The sequence below is a fragment of the Narcine bancroftii genome, chromosome 3 (genome assembly GCF_036971445.1).
Source record: "Narcine bancroftii isolate sNarBan1 chromosome 3, sNarBan1.hap1, whole genome shotgun sequence".
NCBI classification, from domain to species: domain Eukaryota; kingdom Metazoa; phylum Chordata; class Chondrichthyes; order Torpediniformes; family Narcinidae; genus Narcine; species Narcine bancroftii.
The window spans coordinates 202,577,790-202,598,048 of NC_091471.1; the positions used below are offsets into that span (position 1 = coordinate 202,577,790).

General features: G+C 37.6%; 1 protein-coding gene across 2 annotated transcripts in view; it reads left to right on the plus strand.

Annotated features, from left to right (window-relative positions):
* Positions 1-20,259, plus strand: part of hhip (hedgehog interacting protein) — a 140,224-nt gene that overhangs the window by 9,990 nt on the left and 109,975 nt on the right. For both annotated transcript variants that reach the window (XM_069926308.1, XM_069926309.1), the window contains exons 3-4: positions 3,458-3,614; positions 11,666-11,867. In XM_069926308.1, coding sequence (XP_069782409.1) covers positions 3,458-3,614; positions 11,666-11,867 — 359 coding nt within the window. The remainder of the gene's footprint in view (positions 1-3,457; positions 3,615-11,665; positions 11,868-20,259) is intronic.

The following is a 20,259-nucleotide window of genomic DNA, read 5'->3' on the forward strand; positions in this document are numbered from 1 at the left end:
TTATACAAAATATACAAAATGAGCAGCTGAAGTAATTCCTTTTCATTCTGTCTAATAAATATACAATACCACATACATGGTATTTTTAATTTGTATTTCATTTCTATGGTGGAAGTTAGGCCTTTTGTAACAAGGCATGTATTTTTATGATATTGTGTCTTTAAATTCAACACACAATTTTTTTATGAAAGAAGTAAAGTGTCTTAAATTTTCTTTGGTGTTGTTTCACAAATTTTCCAGTTTCCCGGAAAATGAAAATATTATTACTTTATCCACAAACTGCCATTTTTTCCATTGTTCCCTTTACACAGATGGTTCTCACTCTTTCTCACTGTCCCTGCAGACTAAAAGGATTGCAGTGAGATGAGGTTGGTGGCGGGGTGGGTGGGGGGGTTTGGTGGGGACTTGGTTACATTTTTCCAAGGCAATGTACCAGGCAGTCATAACAGATTAGATTTTGGTGGATATTATTCACAAACAATAAAGCAACAGGGAATTTTGTTCACTTTTCCTGCTCAAAAACGTTAACTAATCCCTGACCCGAGTGACTTTATCACAATTTTTTTCCATCAAATTACTACTTAACTTCTTTGTAAATTGCATTTTACTGAGCAAAGGAGTTAATTGGAGTGTCTTAAGCAGCACAGGAGCTGGTGCCACAGGAACCTTTCTCTCCAGATCAACATATGTGGTGACGAATGACAAATTTATTTTTCTACAAAGTTTGTGTATGTGTAAAACTGCTGAAGTGCATCAAGATGTCAAGTGCTTTGGGTGACCACCCAGGTTGTCTTGGAAGATAACCAGATGAAAGCATAACTTTAGCACTGGGACATGGATGGGGCTCAGGGGTGTGCATAAGCGAACTAGCAGCCTGTTTTTCAGGCAAGCAAGATGATTTTCCAACGTTAGACAGATGCTTATAATCAGCATATGGCACCACTTGCTATTGCAGAGGTCAATGCTAATTGAAAGCTGTTGTTTTGATACCAAAGTTAGAGAACAAATTTTGATGACAGGGAGATCATTGACAAGCAGCTTATCCATATTTATTCAAAATACCCAATTAGAAAAATTCAACAGAAGCTAATGAAATTAAAGTAAATTATATATTTTCTCTTTAAGAAAGAAAATAATTATTTATAGACTACAAATGTTATGGCTGTACATTCTTTAATTTCAAATGTTACTTGATGTCATGCAACTGACAGATTATGATGTAACATTTTATAAAGCAGTAAAAGTATACAAAGAAGTTTTTTCATGGAAAATTGTCCTGATTTGATTTGTAGATCGTTTTCTCTTCATTATTATGAACCAAAATGAGAGCAGTTGCAGTTAATTATAATTTAGCGCATCAATATTTTTTGCAGCACATGATTAACTAATTCTGATTTTTAAAGAATGTATAAAGTGTTAATCAAATTCTGTAATGGTGGATGTCCTATAAGTTTACTGTTTCAGAATAGTGATACACTTGAGCTGAGAAGAACAATTTTGTTCAATCCTGACACAAACAATTCTCAATTTGCAATTTTTTATATGATAAATTCTCAGACCCAGATAGGAGGGGATCAAAAGAGGGAGAAGCAATTGGTGAATAAACCTGTGCAGTTACCCTTGTGCACTGGAAAGTGTGTGTTCAAAACACTTGTTACTTTATGGACAAGAAAGAAACAATCAAAATAGGTTTTACAAAATTAAAAATCATAAGTAAAATAAAATCTTAAAATCAATATCAACTAAAAATCTCATTTAGGGACACATTTAATATAATTGTCTATGATGATTTTTAAAAAAACAGCATTGTTTCTACCATAATTATTGTTGACAAAAACAATCCCCTTGCTGCTTTTAGATGGAAAGAATGGAATGCTTCTTAAATTAATGTTTCATTTGTTGTGGAAGAGGGAAATGTTCATACGACAGTTCAGTGAAAATCAAAAAGGTACATTTCCCTCTTCTTCAACAAATGGAACATTAATTTAACTAGCATTCCATTCTTTCCATCTAAAAGGACTGAACGTAAAGAAATGTGTTATTGCAAGCTCACTGGTGCGCTAATGTTCTGCACGTGGAGTGCAAGAAGAGCATTTGAATTTCTAATACTGCAGACATCAATATTATCAAGGGATGTGCCAATTTAAAAAATAAAATCTCAAGAACTGATGAAATAGAACTAGGAAAGAGGTTTCAGAAAAACTGACATAACTTGTAGTCCAGGTAATAAATAATTTATAATTATTTATTAATTCTACATTTTAAGTCGAGGACCATACTTAAAGGGTGAAATGTAAACATTGCTTCAGCTATATCACCGATCACGGAGCATCACATTTCACATCTTTTAACTTTGGAATTGTCCTTTCTTGAAAGGTAAATCTGTGAATTCCACAGTAAAAATTATCATTGTTTTGTAACAGGTAAATGAATTTATCTTTTTTTTCTCATAAGGGTAACCACAACCTTGAGCAGTAAAAAGATTAACATAACATAACATAACAATTACAGCACGGAAACAGGCCATTAGGCCCTTCTAGTCCGCACCGAACAAAACACCCCTTTCTAGTCCCACCTCCCTGCACAATGCCCATAACCCTCCATCTTCTTCTCACCCATATACCTGTCCAACCTTTTCTTAAATAATACAATTGACTCCGCCGCCACTATTTCTCCCGGAAGATCATTCCACACGGCTACCACTCTCTGAGTAAAGAAGTTCCCCCTCATGTTACCTCTAAACCTCTGCCCCTTAATTCTTAACTCATGTCCTCTTGTTTTAATCTTTCCTCCTCTTAACGGAAATAGTCCATTTAAGGAAAAGTTCATTTCTATTTGTAATTAGTGGCTGATTAATTAATAATCGGTCTCTTCCTCAAAGAGATGTTTGTAACTTGATGTGCATTTTCTTGTCAGAAAATTTAATTTGTGGCGTGCCCCTAATCTTGTTACAGATTTCTATTATCTTCTCTTTCAAAGTATGGGTAATATTTCCCTAATATGCCAGTTCTTTGTTAGATCATCCTGAGACACTCAATCTAATGATATTGTTGATAAAAGGATGTGAAAACTGCTATCTATACGTTTTTGTTTAAAGAAGCTATGCCTAGCACCACAAAATGAAACAACATTTTAAAGATTTCTTTGTGTTAAAAATCATATAATGGCTCAAATCCTATCACACTAAAATAGAGTAAAATTCTATTCCACTGTGTAAAAAGCCATATTATTTTAACTGGAAAAACAATATATCTTGCTGTACTTCCAATAGTTGTCATGGTAGTATCTATCAAGATAATACCATGAGCATTTTTCTGAGAAGTATTACCTTTCCAATCACAACAATGTACAGTTCCTTTCTTGATTCTTTGATTCCAGTGGATTTTTTTTTTTCTTGCATCTAAAAGGCATCTTGATGGTGTAAAGCTTTATCATTTGTTTAACATCTGTTTTCCAGGACTCTTCCAAACCACTTCAGATGAGTTCTGTAACTTCTATGCAGCAAAGGACAATGGAATATGCTTTCCAGACTCACCTAGAAAACAACTGCAAGGACCTGGTTCCAACTACTTAAACCAGATGGATGACTATTACAAAATGGAACAGATCAGCAGGTTCAATAAGATAACTATTTGATTCAGAATACGTCTTTGTAGTTGTGATATTGAACAAGATAGATGTCAACTTGCACAGCCGTGAAGGGCTACTAGATGGCCTTCTTTGTCCAGAAGACTTAGGAGCAGAACTAAGCCATTCAGCACACCAAGTCTGCTCTGCCACACAAATCATGTCTGAAGTATTTTTTCTTTCAACCCCACTCCCTTACCTTCTCACTAACATTTGACACCCTTACCAATCAAGAACTTATCAACCTCTACTTTAAATATGCCCAATGACAGTGATCCATGGCAATAAATTCCACAGATTCACAACCCTCTGAATGGAACATCAATGGAATTTTATACATCAGTTGAAGTTCATTAACAGCTCAAGTAATACTGTCTTTTACAATTTTAGATTACATGCATTGTTCTTATTGAACACTTCCATACATTTAAAACTAATTCCTGGCTATGTTAACCACAGGATCAACTCTTATAACTTAACTGTTTTATTAAGAAGTGGAGTGTATCAGTGACAGGGCATGCTTTGCTCGCCCAGAATTGCTCAAGGAGATAGTTCCTGTTTGCTTGTAGTTGTTACTGAATTTGACAATTGGCTCCATATGTTTTCCCTGTAGGGAGGGATGAATTTCAGAGAGAGAAATGGATCTCAGGCTGAAACAGAGAGAAAGGAAATAAGTAAAAGGAAAAGATAGCCTCAAATAGAGAGAGAAGAGAGAACATGATCAAACATCAAGAGACATCTATGTTAGGAGGAAATAAAGAAGAAATCCTGCTACAGCCGGAGAGAGAAAACACAGGTGAAGCAAGGAGAGAAGAAATCAAACTACAGCCTACCAGAGGAAGAATTTCAACACAAACATGGTCAAAGGAGAATGCAGGCAGAAGCAGCAAGGGAGGAAGTTCAGGCAGAGAAGAAAGTGAACACTTTCAGGCAGAAGTGTTCATGTTCTTGAAATATAGATTCTTTGTGAGAGGAGTTGTGTCATAACTTTCCTCCTGCTAAAGTACCTATCAGTTGATGTGGGCCACAGGGCATTACCAATGCTGCCACAGATACTAAACCCTGCATCTATCCAGTGACTCTGATCCAAAGTGGTCCAAGGTTATTTAGCCTAACACCAGCCCAGGACATAATATTATGTGTCTTGGTTATGAAAATTTTACAGAAAAATTAGCTTCTTGTTCTGATTTTGTGGAGTGCAGTCAATTTCCCCTTGAAATCCTCTCCGATGCAGGACTGTTGACAACACTAACCCCCACTTTCACCTTCCCAACTCTTTCACTCACTGCAATCTCATTTGATTTTCTTTTCCTTCATTTTTCTTCGATGTTACCCTAGCTCCCTTACCTCTCCATTTTGTCTATCCCTTACCCACTTCATTCAAAACCTTGATCTATTTAATGCCAGAATGTCACAATATCTAGCAAGAGCAAGCCGTTGACCCACCCAACCATGATTTGACAGCAGCTGGCTGCTTGATTGTTGGTGGGATTTGGCATTGTGTTGAGACTGTTTCTCCAGCTATTCTAGTTGTTCTGTTTGGAGAGTGATTGCATGGTAAGTTTCTGTTAATGTTGGAATTACTGGTTACCAGGAGGTTTCTCCAGCGACAGCAAGATTGCCATTAGTTTTCCTTGCTGGCTCAGAAATTTCAGACACTCTTATCAACCTTGTACAGAATAGCCTATTTCCCATTAAAAATTACAAAAATCTTTTAAAACAAGTTTCATATGCCAACCTTTATCGGCAGGCAAGGAACATTCACTGAGAACCTGAGAAAGAGTTCCTTGTAAAAGTAGGAGAAAAATAATCCATCCAGACCACAACAAAGAATACATTTAGAACTAAGGAGGGAAGAAATTAATTCAGAACCTGATTGGTGGAGGATTCATCTGGAAGGAAGAAGAAAGAAGGGAATACAGAGGAACCCCGTAATAACACAATGGTTCAGATCCAAAAAAAAAGTGGGGTCGTGCTAAATCGGGGTCACGAAAACAGCTTTTTCAATAGAAAATAAAGAACACATGAACAATACCTGTATTTGCAATCATCTTTTTTTATTTTTTACAATCATCATTTTATTTCTTTAAAAAGCAATCGAGTGTTCGTTTTCTGAACACAGCAGGTCATTGACGGTGAGTGAAATCCAAAATGCTCCTGAGCTGGAAGATTTTTATGTGGTCCACATCCTGGGTCTCCAGGTCAATGTAGGCTAGCCTTGAGGTACTCAATGGCTTCAGAGACTTTCGGGGGTGGGGGTGGAGGCTCCTCATTTTCATCCTCCTATGGTTTGGGAACCAGTGCTATAGTAACGTCACGGACAACCTCGGAGTCCGTCAGGAGCTCATATGTCATGCAATCGTCATTGGCAGAAAACCACTGGTGAAAATCCTCTGCTAATTTCAAACAGCCTCTGTGCCCCACCCACCTCTTCACCTGTGAAGCCGTAGAATCTTGCTTATCTTCAGCATCTTCATTGTCCTTGGTGGATTTTTGTGATGAAAAGACTGGACCCAGACCCTTCTCCCAGCATTTTTCCCACACACGAGGAGCTGACTCCTCCCAGCCCTTCCCATCTAAGTGGAAAACTTCTTTAACATTCATGCTTTTCCGATAGTCTTCCAGCGTTGTTGATTCATCTACAATTCTATGAATTAATTCACGCCTGTAATTCTGCTTGAACACGGAGATGATCCCCCGATCTAGGGGCTGGATCTTAGATGTAGTGTTCTTTGGGAGGTAAGAAACTCCTATCTTTCCATCACCACTTAACAGGTTGGCAGCCAGTGGGTGGGTGGGTGGGACAGTGGCCAAGCAAATGAATAGCTTTGGGTTCCAGCTTTTGCTTATGCAAATGAGTGCAGACACCAGGGACAAAAGTTATGTAAATCCAATCCTTAAAGTTGACGCTGGTCAAACAACCATGTATTCGAACAGTAACAACTTCACATTGACATGGTGGAAACAGTGGGGCGAGCAAAATTGGCCAGTCATGAGCAGTTTTAACTTGTGTGTTCGAGTCTTGTTAACACAAAACAACAATGTCACGCGATCTTTGCGTTGTTTAAACCCATCACCTCGATGGGCGTCATCTCTGCTAGACAGCGTGCGGTCTGGGATTATCTTGTAGCAGAGGCCAGTTTCATCACAGTTATACACTTGTTCTTCAATGTAGCTACCTTCTAAGAGAGTTTTTAGTTCTGCTGGGTATTCACTGACAGCAGCCCTGTCAGCTGAGCGAATTTATCCAGACACTAACAGTTGAGAAATCCCATGATGCCATTTAAACCGGGCTAGCCATTCATTGCTAGCTTTGAACTGTGAGGTTTCTCCATTGATCAGCTGGTCAAACTTCTCGGCTTGAGCTTTGAGAATAGGTCCAGAAACTGGAAGGCCTTCTGAGGAAGCTGGAATGAACCACTCGTACAGGGAGTCATCAACACTGACATCTTTGGCTGTCTTCATGTGTTTGCCCTTTAGTCCTGCCTCTTCCTCAACTTTCCAAAGTGATGTATGTAACTTGTCTTTCTGAGATTTCCAGCCATGAAGTGTTGATTCAGGTACGCCGAAGTCATGTGCAACTTGGGCTTGTCTTTTATTCTTGATCGCGTTAAGTGCATGAAGCTGATCTTTCACAGAAAAAAAAGATTTTTGTCTTCTAATGGTGTGTTCCCTTTTGATCTGAAAATAATTTAAACTCCAGAAGGATGGAAAAAAAGGGGTCCACTGGCTGATTGTGTTACATCCGGTTTCACATTAAAAGATGTCGCGTTAAATCAGCATTCCACTGTATATCCAGAAGCAGGAAGGAGGAAATTCAGATAGAACCTAGGAGACAAAGAATTAATCCAGTCCCATTGAATGGGGAGGGGATTCACCTGGAACAGAGAGAGAGAGAGAGAGATAGAGAGAAATAATTCAGAATGGTCTCAGAAAAGAGAAAATTCACCTTGAGAGGGGAGTTCATCCAGAACATGGAAGGGACATGGAGAAAATGTGATCAATTGGTGGAGGTCACGTTGCAGGTTTTGGAGCTTGAGCAACAGGTTGATGCTATTCATTAACATAGCCAAGTGTTTCGTTGATAGCAACATTTCAGAAGGTGGTCACAGCACAACTGAAAAGAGTGGAGGTAGGGAGGCAAATTTTTAAAAACCAGCAATAGTCACAGGAGATCTCTGTGGGCATCATATACTCTCTAACCAGGAAGAGCATTCTGCGGCAGGGCAGTCAGAGCCAAGGCTATAGCAGCAAAAGTAGCTCAGCTTTACAGGGAGGGAAGAGAAAAGTCATGAGAACAATAGCTGTTTGCATTCTAGAGTAAGGAAAGCAAAAGTTCATTACTCCAGGTATGGACATGATTCCAGAATAACCTGCTTGGTGCCAGATCATAAGAAATAGGATCAAAATTAGGCCATTCTGCCCATCAAGTCCGCTCTGCTGTTTAAACCATAGTTCATGTATTCTTCCTTTCAAGCCCTTTTTTTCCCTGTCTTCTCCCCATAACCTAAGAAACCCTTACTGAGTGGGAACCTATCATCTTCCACTTTTGAATTTACCCAATGACTTGGCTTCCACATCTGTGGCAACAAATTCCACAGATTCACCACCTTCTGTCTGAAGAACTTCCTCCTCATCTGTGTTCTAATGGCATGTCCTTTTATTTCTGAGGCCTAGACTCTTCCACTCCTGGAAACATCTTCTCCACACCCACTCTACCTAGCCCTTTCAATATTTAGTCTATTTCAAGGAAATACAGCATTCATCCATCTAAACAAGTGAGTATAGGCCAAAAACCATCAAAGCCTCCTCATACATTAACCAGAGATACCACTGAGCAGTCTCTGAATAATTCTGAACAGGGAATGTTAACAGAGGTAACAAATTAAGAAGATCTTAAAGATCTTAACTTCTTGATTACTCCCAATGTCCAGCATCAGTACATATTAGAAACAAGCAGATAGTGCATCAATACATCAAGGAGATATATTAATGAGTGTTTTATGATTGATTTCAGAAAAGATGTTGATGTGGTAGTTTAAGATGAACAAATTTAAAATATTAGATGAAGTCAAGATAGTAAAACATGGTGTTTTAAGCCATTTGACATCTTTGAAAATGGCTTTGATGAAATATATCTCAAATTTTAAAGTGAAGGGAAAAAAAAGTTGTGGAGACTCTGACAATGAATTTTCAGTTCACCCTGGCTTCAGGACTGCAGCCAAAAGATTAGAGGATTGCTAATATTGTGCTGTAAAGAAAGAAGGGGTGAACCAAGCATTTATACAACAGTAAGTTTAAACTCAGTGGTTATTAATAAGGCTCCACAAGACATGCTGGTCAGTGAGGGAAAAGTCTGTGGGATCCAAGGGTGAACAGCAAATTTGATCAAAAATTAGCTCAGTTTCAAGAGTAATGATAAATATTTTTGCAGTTGGAAGGCTCTTTACATTTGGAATTCCACACAGCTCAGTGTTTACTCCCCTTGCTTTCTGTGATGTACATTAATAAATTGGAACTTAATATAGTTGGCACGATAATGAATTTTGCAGATGATGCGAAAATTAAACATATGGTTGACAGTAAGTTCCACAAGACAATGTTAATGTAGACCATTGGGCAGAAGAATAGCAAATGGAATTTAATTCTGAGCATTGCATTTGTGGAGATGGAACAAGACAAAGGACTATATACTTAAAGGCATGATGATGAGTGGTGGTTAGGTCGAGTCCACAGGATAGGTCAGTAAGGTGATTAAAAGGATAAAACGGATGCTTTAATGTAAAAAAATTAAAATACTGGAATACTCAAAAAGGTCAGTTAGCGTATGTAGAGAGAGAGAAATAAAATAATTACCTTTCATAAAAATATCAGTAAGGATGCTTTCCTCTATTAGCTGAGAAGGGAAGCTAATGTATATTACACCAGTTTGGCCACAGCTGTTTTGCATACAGTTTGGGTCACCACAATACAAGAAGGGCAGTATTGAACTGGAGAGGGCACCCAGCTGATTTATATTACCGGGGCTGGGAAGTTGTAAGGATGAGGAATGATAGGAAACCATGGGTCATTGTCTTTGGAACACCTGGAGACTATACAGAGTTATGAGGGACCAAGACAAGCTGGCAAAAACCAGAGGGTAAAGGTTTAAGATAAAAGCATTAATGTAGAGATCAGGGTCATCCTTTTCACCTAGATACTGGTTAGGATCTGGAGCTCACTTTCTTAATGTGTAGGAGAGGTGGAAAACCTTCATCCTATTTAAAGACCCAGCTTCAGTCTACTAAACTAATGTTAGAAAGTGCAATTAGCAACGTAATTTCTTTTTTTTCAATCAGCACCCAGAGTCCTTATGTTCAGTTGCTCATTAATCCAGACCCTCTTTTAACTTTGTATGCCTTAGTAACTGCATGTTTACTGATAATCAAGGATTTGTTTCAAGTAACTAGTTGAAGGTACAGTAAGGTGTAATGTCAGATCCTTAAAGGCATACTCAAGGCAAATTATATTGACCATGTATGAGGTGTAATTTTATCTAACCTCAGTGTGCAGGATACCTTATGAAAATGATCATCATTGAGAATTGAAGTATGAATTTAATGGCTAGGAGTTAGCATTGCCAGGGTTCCAGGTTGCATCACTTAGTTTTGATGGTTTTAACAAATTAAGTCATCGTAGCTCTTCAAGATAATTTCTTGCAGTTCTGGAACACATTTATGCACTACAAGATAAAATGTTGAAATACACAGAGTATTCAATACTATTTGTAAAAGAAAAGTTAACATTTTGGATCACCCAACACTTTAAAACTTGCTTTTCTACTTTATTTCAGATCTAAGGTATTTGTAGTATTTTTAACAAAGTTAAATGTAAAACATTTCTTTAATGTCTGTCTAGTTATTGCATTTTACATACCATTAGTATATATTTAGCTTAAAATTAATTTGATTTTGCATTTGAAAATAAGCTACTGAAAATTTTCTGTTAACAAGCATTGTGTCAAAATCTCCAAAATAACACTGTTTGCCTCAGAATTATTTCTGTCTGGTTTGATCAAATCTCTGTAAATTGATTTTGCAAGCAGATAATCTACATAATAGACATTCATTGAATGGTTTGAATATCACACAAAAATATAATTTTTTTTAATATAGTACTCAAGCTTTAACACTGTTCATGACTTGCCCATCTGTGAAGGTCTGATGTTCACAGGGCCACTATGAATTTTCTTACAGTCAGATTTTACAGTCAGAGAAGGTGTTTGGCTTGCATAGCAGAAACTAGATTCTTGAAAAGTTAACCCATATGTCTCGCAATTTTCAAGTATATAATAAGCTACATGGGAAAAGATGTTGATTCTCTGAACGGTCACAGCAGTTTGATTGTTATTAAAAATGCTGTTACTTTTTCATAACCACACAGGAAGAAGAGCATGTTTTACAAAAGTAGGAACTTCTTTTTATCCTTTTGCACCAATGAGTAGAACAAAACTCCATTGGGTTATGTGTTATATTGATTTGTGTTTACACCATAATTTCACTATATTAACTATTATGCATTAAGTCAATTTGCGTTAACTGTCAATAAGTAATGGATTTTTTGTGACAGAATTGTCATGGTTTGAATCGGATTAGGTTTATTCTATTTAGAGTCCTCCTATCCCTGAGGTAAATAAAACTTTAGGTCCAAACAGATTGAATCTGGTTCAAAGTTGTGTGCACACTCTATATTTTGAATGACATGTCTTCAAAAAAGGTAAAACAGCATGTTCCCTTCTATCAGTCCCAAAATGTTGACTTCTTTTTCTCCCTCTGATGCTGCCCGACCTGCTAAGTTCCTGCAGTAAATGTTTTGATCCAGATTTCAGCATCTGCTGTCTCTCTTGTGTCCCCTGTATATAGCCTGTCAATAAATTGTGGAAATATGCTGATTGCTTAATACATTTTCCTTTTTGTAATGTTGGCAAAATTGCCAAATTGTTTTTGGTTGAAATTAATCTTGTCATTAGAAGTAATTAAATATTTTACTTTATCTTTAGAAAATATAAAAAAAACTGTTACTGCCTTCATGAGGTGGTCAGTGGACTTGTGCAGCCTACTGGATTAGTGCATTGTGGAGATGGATCACAAAGACTCTTCATCTTGGAAAAGGAAGGTTTTGTAAAGATTTACACTCCAGATGGAGAATTACTGAAGGAACCATTCTTTGATATTCATAAGCAGGTTCAGAGTGGAATAAAGGTTGGTATTTTCTCTTAATATTAATGTTCAGTCATGTTGATTTGATTATTAATAGAAATCTTGTGCAAAAGTGAGATGTTTCTCACTAGGCCATACTTGTATGTTTTGAGTTTGGGAACAGTAACAAGTCAGTTTAATAATTTAGCACAGCATCAACATCAGCAAACAGTCATGTCACCAGATTAGGCCCAATTTCAGGACATTTTTTTGAATATTTGATCCTGGTTGCTTAAACATTAATCAGAATGTTCCAACTGTGTTTGATACTGAGTTTAACAGATAAAGAACCATAAAAAGCAAAGAAATCAAGCATCTAGAAGTTCATCCCTGGTTTAATATAGTGTTATTTATAGTGCTCTATAGAAGCAACTATCATTTGTACTTCGCAACCAAAATTCAGTTCCACTAACTTTAGAGGCAATGCACAATATGAATATGCTGCCATGTAGCCCGTTAGCAGAGTCGACCGAGGATGCATTTCTTGGCAATTTTTCTTTGGTTCTGCGAATCAGCAAATAAAATTGTTTGTTTTTCATTCTTGGGATGAAGAGAAGAAAACAGTCAGATGAAAAGTTCATTTTGGAAGCGGGACAAATAAATTAGGACCAGGATTCATAATGTGCTCCATGGCATTCTCAAGATTCACAAATGAATAAAAACTATTTTTATTTCTCTTTCCTTTTTTATTCCCATGGTAGCAAACTACCATTGAATTCATACAACAAAACAATCTAACCATTTATGTGACCATAAAATTGCTAAGATTTTTAAGGAATTTTATGTATTTGTTGTATCTCAGCTTGTAAACATTATAAGCATTTGCTTTGACATAGAAGAGTACTTTCTATCTTTGCTTTTCCAGAAGGTGCAAGTTAATTTCTAGGTGGGATAAAAGATCTTCATGACTCATTTACCTGTTGTTAGAGAGAACCACTGCATCTTTTGCAGAAGCAGCTAAAATTTTTGCATTGTGTGGGAGAGTTATCCAGTTTGCATCAGCTATTTACAAATCAATATTAGTGGATGTGAGAAGCAAGTCCTTATGATTGTCATAGGTCTTAGAACTCTGAATTGGTTGCTCTCATAGAGAAAAGAAGAAAATACTTGCTTTACAAAACCTGAGATCCATTCCAAATGAAGAAAGCTTTGGTACTGGACCTTGGGACCCAAGAATTCAAGATTTGGCTTGTTATATACACAATTAGAGTTGTGGTTGGTAATTGGATCCCAGTTCATCTAGGCTGAGAAAGGGAAAATCTAGCCATTGCTTTGACTCTGACTGGTATTGAGTAACCGCTACTGGAAATCAGATGTGGGTGTTGGATGAAGATAAGTTGTATATAGTTCTTTGCTTGGTACATCAGGATTAGTCCACTGATATTTGCTGATATGTGAAACATAACTACTGCAGCACACTGTTTGTAAGAGGAATTAAATTAAATTACAAAACAGGAAAAGATTACAAAACAGAGGATTGCTGTTTCGTTTTACGTGTCAGCATCGTCTTAATTGGGGGTGGACTGTGCCTCCTCTCCTGAAGTCAGTGATCATTTCCCTCATCTTAATGACATTAAGAGAGAGCTTGTCATCCTGGCACCATACCACTAGACATTCCATCTCTTTTCTGTATTCTGACTCATTGTTATTTGACACCTGGCGGGCTTCTGTGGTGTCATTGGCAAATTTGAAAGTGGAATTGAAACAGTATTTAGGTATACAGTTGTGGTGTAGAGGGAGTATCATCACGGACTGAGTACACTTCCTTGAGGAAATCCGGTGTTGAGTGTGATCATGAAGGTGATGTTGTTACCTATCTTCACTGATTGTGGTTTGTTTGACAGGAAATGGAGGTTCCAGTGCAGAGAGGTGACTGAGGCTCAGCTCCTGAAGTTTAAGAATGTTTGCTAAATATTATGCTATTGAAGACTTATCTGTGTTCTATAAATGCTAGTTCCCTGTATAACATACATGTTCTTAGTTCCTACTTCCTGCGCCTGTTATGGTCTAGAGCACAGGAAACATCCTAGATTGCATGTGTCGTGCAGCATATGCACGCGGTGAGATTGAGGAGCATATTCTACCTCAGTTTCTTTGAAGAGGAACATAACACAAGTCCAAGCAATAGAATAAAATGTTATGTTACCAGGAAATCCATCAGCTTGTCTGATCAATCAAATGAGCCTGTCATTTTCCTCAAGTTCCCAGACAGTTACAAGATAGCTTTGGTACCATATTTGGGTAAATTAAGGAAATAAGCAATACCTCTTTCCCCTCTGCATCGACCATCTGTGTTGATTAAATTCCTGAGTTCTACACTGAGATCAAGTTGCATCCACATTCTGTGCTTCAGGAGGAACGGATTCCTTACATACAGTTTTATGATACACTAAAAATTCCCAAGTTCTGACATGGTCTCTGCTGAACAATATTACCATCCATTTAGCTAATCAATTATAGCTATCTAATTAATTGCTAACTGCCATTGGTAAGCAGCTTATTTGCTGTTGATTAAGTTTGCAATTGATACATTTGTTAAATTTACAATTCTGAATTAAATTCTAAAATTAGAACAACTACTAATTTCGAGATTGACAGATTGCTGATTTTTACAATTAGATACAATCCTTTCCAGATGCAATCTATGCCTCTGCACTCGTTTAATGATGTTTTTGTAATTCTTAAGCAGTTTTTATTTTTTTTATAAGTTAAAAGCATATTAAAAGACTTTCTCCTTTGGCTTGGCTTCGCGGACGGTAATGTCCACGTCAGCTGCAGGCTCGTTTGTGGCTGAAATGTCCGATGCGGGACAGGCAGACATGGTTGCAGTGGTTGCAAGGGAAAATTGGTTGGTTGGGGTTGGGTGTTGGGTTTTTCCTCCTTTGTCTTTTGACAGTGAGGTGGGCTCTGCGGTCTTCTTCAAAGGAGGTTGCTGCCCGCCGAACTGTGAGGCGCCAAGATGCACGATTTGAGGCGATATCAGCCCACTGGCGGTGGTCAATGTGGCAGGCACCAAGAGCTTTCTTTAGGCAGTCCTTGTACCTCTTCTTTGGTGCACCTCTGTCTCAGTGGCCAGTGGAGAGCTCGCCATATAACACGATCTTGGGAAGGCGATAGTCCTCCATTCTGGAGACGTGTCCTACCCAGCGCAGTTTGATCTTCAGCAGCGTGGATTCGATGCTCTCGGCCTCTGCCATCTCGAGTACTTCGATATTGGAGATGAAGTCGCTCCAATGAATGTTGAGGATGGAGCGGAGACAATGCTGGTGGAAGCATTCGGAGCCGAACAGGAGTGTGGGTATGACGATGGCTCTGTATACGCTAATCTTTGTGAGGTTTTTCATTTGGTTGTTTTTCCAGACTCTTTTGTGTAGTCTTCAAAGGCGCTATTTGCCTTGGCGAGTCTGTTGTCTATCTCATTGTCGATCCTTGCATCCAATGAAATGGTGCAGCCGAGATAGGTAAACTGGTTGACCGTTTTGAGTTTTGTGTGCCCGATGGAGATATTGGGGGGGCTGGTAGTCATGGTGGGGAGCTGGCTGATGGAGGACCTCAGTTTTCTTCAGGCTGACTTCCAGGCCAAACATTTTGGCAGTTTCCGCAAAACAGGATGTCAAGCGCTGAAGAGGCAACTAAAACTAAAACTCTGAATGGGCAACTAAAGCGGCATCATCTGCAAAGAGTAGTTCATGGACAAGTTGCTCTTGTGTCTTGGTGTGAGCTTGCAGGCGCCTCAGATTGAAGAGACTGCCATCCGTGCGGTACCGGATGTAAACAGCGTCTTCATTGTTGAGATCTTTCATGGCTTGTTTCAGCATCATGCTGAAGAAGATTGAAAAGAGGGTTGGTGCGAGAACGCAGCCTTGCTTCACGCCATTGTTAATGGAGACTAAGAAATATTGAGTAAAAGTAAAGTAAGTAAAATTTTAATTTACATTTTTCCTCCTACTCTCCAGATTTGAAATCCCCAGTTGAATGAAAGGGGGCTCCAATCCCATGCCAGGTCTAGCTGAAGTAAGATCGGAGAAGTAGATTTCCCAGCATAATCTGAGTAACACAGCATAAAGGCTCTGCTGATGCTCTTCATGTGAAGTCTTGAAGTCTTTCATGCATGTGTCTTTAATAGCAGAAATTGCCAGCACAGTTTTAATTCACATCTCCTGACCAGTTCTGCCAGAGTGCACACGTAACTGTTGTCCGAAGATTGTATTGAAGCAGGTCATTATCACATGATCTACAGTTTCACCATTGCAGCCAGGCAGAGTCTTAAACTGTTGTTTATGCATCAGGTGGCTTTAAACTGCAATGTAAAATCTTCAAACTGTTTAGGGATCTCCATAGATTGAAGTTCAACTTATGAGTTTTTGAGTCAGATACAAGGTAATTATTGTAGGTGTTTATGCCCCAAGCTTTCCTTCAGAATTCTTGTAGGGTAGGAAATATTGAGTTTGTATCCAGGACGAACATGTCTCAAGTTGTAAATCAAGCATTGGAGTAGTGTGGACAGGGAGAGCATCCACCATTCTTATCTACTGCAGATCCAGGTATTACAGCATGCCTGCACAAGTCTGTGACTTACTAATGAAATTATAATGTGTATTTCTTACATCTTTCCAAAATGCTGACATTGAAGGGTAGTTATTAAAGAGAAAAAAAAGTCACTGAACTCTGAAATAAAATATGCTGAAATTATTTAGTAATGTAAGCAATATCTGTGGAGAGGGGAAAAAAGTTAATGTTATGCGTTGATGACCAAAATAGTTCAATCAGAAAATTCACATGCTACCTGACCAGTTGAGTATTTACTGGACTTTCTGGTTCTGAAGTGCAGTTACATTTGTAAGGTCATAAATGTGGCAGTTAATTTGCACACAGCAAACTTTCACATGAAATCAGTTTATATCATGTTGATTGAGGGATAAATATTGTAGGAAACAAAAAAAAACAACCCTTCTTCAAAATGATGTCTGTGTATTTTCTGTGAGGATGTAGTTAAAGTCATTATTTAAAACATGATTTTAAAAAGCAGCTATGCTTTGTTCTACTGTTGAGAAATTCAGTTTTGTAGACATTTGAAAGTGGAGCGTGATCAGCAGTTGCTTCCATCTTGCGTTGAAGAAAGGCAGCAAAGGATGCCCATCTTCCACCTCCAAAACTGGAACACATCCTAAATTGGGCACTGATTTATCAGCCTGATTTTTCTTTTCAATATTACAATATGGGAATTAAACACACAACCTTCTGTCTCAGAGGTCTGCCTTATCAACAGTTTTGTTTGATAAACTAAATTGTTTTAGGCAATAAACATCATTCATTTATCTTCATAAATGATTAAAAATTTCTATATCTGAATTTCATCAATGCCAAATTTTGACCCACATACATTTCCATGTCTTTAATTGTAACATTATTAACTGCTTTTACAGTTTTGATATTGGTTCTATATCCAATGCTAATACATCTCCAAAAGTGGAACAAAAAATTGATCAATGCATAACTCAAATTCACACCATAAACCAAATTGTCTTGGAACTAAAAGAGCAGCTGTGAGCTACTACAATATAACTTTGAAATAATATAATAAAGCGCACTCAACAAGTGCTCACAGTTTATAGATTGGAATGACTTGACATGGTATTTGCTATTTTTCAATTAGAAAACTGTCAGCATCTACTGAGACACACTCCCTTCATGCTGTGTAAGTATTCATGGGGCACAGTGTTTCACAACCCTTAGCAATGTGAATGAGTTGGATAAACATGATTCACGATCCAAATTGATTTTGTGAGTGAAGTCATTATTTGTAGCAAAGAGACATCTGTACACTGATTTGCACCTCAATAACTTGGAGTCATGCAGACTCTTTGCCAACTTTGACAAATCATTTCTTTGCACCATGGTGTTCCATTTAGAGTTGAAATATTGAATACACTGACTGCATGTACGTCAATAAACATTCTCTAGCTGAATACTTCTATTTTGTTTCAATCACTTAAAAAGCAATTTGTCAGCTTTTCATCAAATTTTGTATAACCCCTTTTCTCATGCTACTATTTCTTTTAGAGGGAAAGTACTTTTACTCAAAATAACAAATTCAAAGTACTGTGATTGCTGTAAATCTTAAATGAATATGAGAAATGTTTAAAATATAAGTGGGCCAGGATAATTATTTTCTTAATTTCATTTATGGTTTGTGAGTGTTGCTGACGTTGATTGTTCATCTGTCATTATATACTTAAGAAGTGGGTGGCGAGCTGCCTTTTTAAATTACTGTATTTGCTGCAGTAAAGTTTCTTCAAGTGCTGTTTTGTTGCAGGATATTGACCTGACTCTGTTAAAAGAACAAAATGGTCTGTTTCCAAGTCATAATTAGTGTGTGACCTTCAGGGGAAATGGCAGGTTGGTGCTTTGATGTACTTGCTAACCTTGGCCTGGTGGTAGCGGTTTCCAGTTTGGGAGATTCTGTCAAAGTCTTGGCAAGTTGCTGAAGTGCATTTTGTGGGTGGTACAAATTGCAACCTGTGGCAGATGAATTGAATGTTCAAATATAGATGGATTCCTATTAAACAAGCTGTTATATCTTTCATAATATTTAACTTCTTTACTGTTGTGGAGTTGCATGCATCACAACCACATTTGTACCTGGTATGTGATGAAAAGACCTGAGTAATCGGGAAGTTGGCCATTCACCACAAAATACCCACCTCCTGACATATTTGAGCAATGGGTCAGATGTTTCCATTCATTGATGATCACTGAGATATTAATGATAAGAGTATCTACAAAGGCAATGCTATTGAATATCCACTTATTAATTTCTTTTTGATGAGCATGGTCAGTAATGGTGGTGATTGAGAAAAGTGCATATACGCCAGCAAGATTAATTCAGATTGATCATTGTCTTGACACTCGTGTATCATGAATTCACACTTAGCTGACACCTATAACCTCATGTCTAAAAGGATGAACACACCACCTTCTGGGAACTACGTGGACAAAAGAACTGAAAATGGATGGACATAGAAAAAGTCCTGAGGATCTCCACAGCCATGCCTGTGGAAAAGAATGAGTTAATGCTTAGACTTTGATAAATAAAAACAAGCCTCAGATAAAGACTTATCCAACTATGTCAATAAGATTCAGGACTTCCTAGTCTGTCCAGCACCAGTGATCAATCTTCAGCTCTGATCCTGCACCTGTTTAGGCTTTAACCCATCAGCTTTTCATTGCTGTTGGGTTTAGATCGTGGAATACACTGCTGAACAGCTTTGTGAAATTACCTTCCAGAAGGACTGCAGCAATTTACAAAGATAGATTCTCACCACATTCTCAGGACGATTTTGTGATGGGCAACAAATGACCGCCTGTCAGCAAAACCAGATGACTAAAATAAATGATTGCAGGCAACTTCTACCATTGTTGTGATTGGTCCGATTCATTAAAAGATGTAACTCCAGAATATAGTGAATCAATTAGTAAAAGTTGAAATTGGTTTCAACATTGAAGAAAAAACTGACTAAGGCTTGTGGAAGGATTCAGAAAGCCTTCCCTGGATTCCTTCAATCACTTCTGACTTGTTACCCAAAAGAAAAGAGAAATGTTTTGTTTTCAATCAAGAAAAGGAGAAAAACATGCTAAACATCACTGAAGACCAGGTTTTTAATGCATTTATTTTCATTGAGTGTTCTTCCCAATTTAAATTTCTATCAAACTTTTGAAATCAATCATTGTTTAAATATAGAAAATCATCTTAAATAGATGATTCAATTTTGATTGTTTACTTATTTCCTGAATGTTTATTAATTATGTGATTTGAACAGATGTTTTCTTTATTTTTGCCCAACACAAATTAAGTAAGAAATCATTGGATATATATATTTTTTTTGGATGGGTAAGTCCAACCTTAAAGATGTTTGCTATAATTGTTTTCTTTCTGCTTGGGGACTCAGAAAAGGAACTCTTTATCTTTATAGATTATAGGATCAAGGATTTATTCTTTCTCTTTTGATCATAGAGTCAAGAATCAATTCTAAACCAAGCAATAAGAAATTAACTTTCATTGGGGTGACATGGTTAGTGTAACGGTTAGCACAATGCTTTTAAAGCACCGGCAGATTTGAATCCTGTGCTGTCTGTAAGGAGTTTGTACCTTCTCCCTGTATCTGCATGGGTTTTCCCCGGTGGCTCTGATTTCTTCCCACTGTTTGAATCATACTAGAGTTGTAGGTCAGTAGGGTGTAATGGCCTGTTACTATACCATAGGTTTAAATTTTAAAAATTATGATCCATTGTGTCTGCCTGATTGTTAAAGGGGAATCAATATTTCTGTAGCTTCACATCTTTTTTTCAACACATTTTAGTTTAGAAAGCTTGATTTATTCAGTTTGACTTTCTC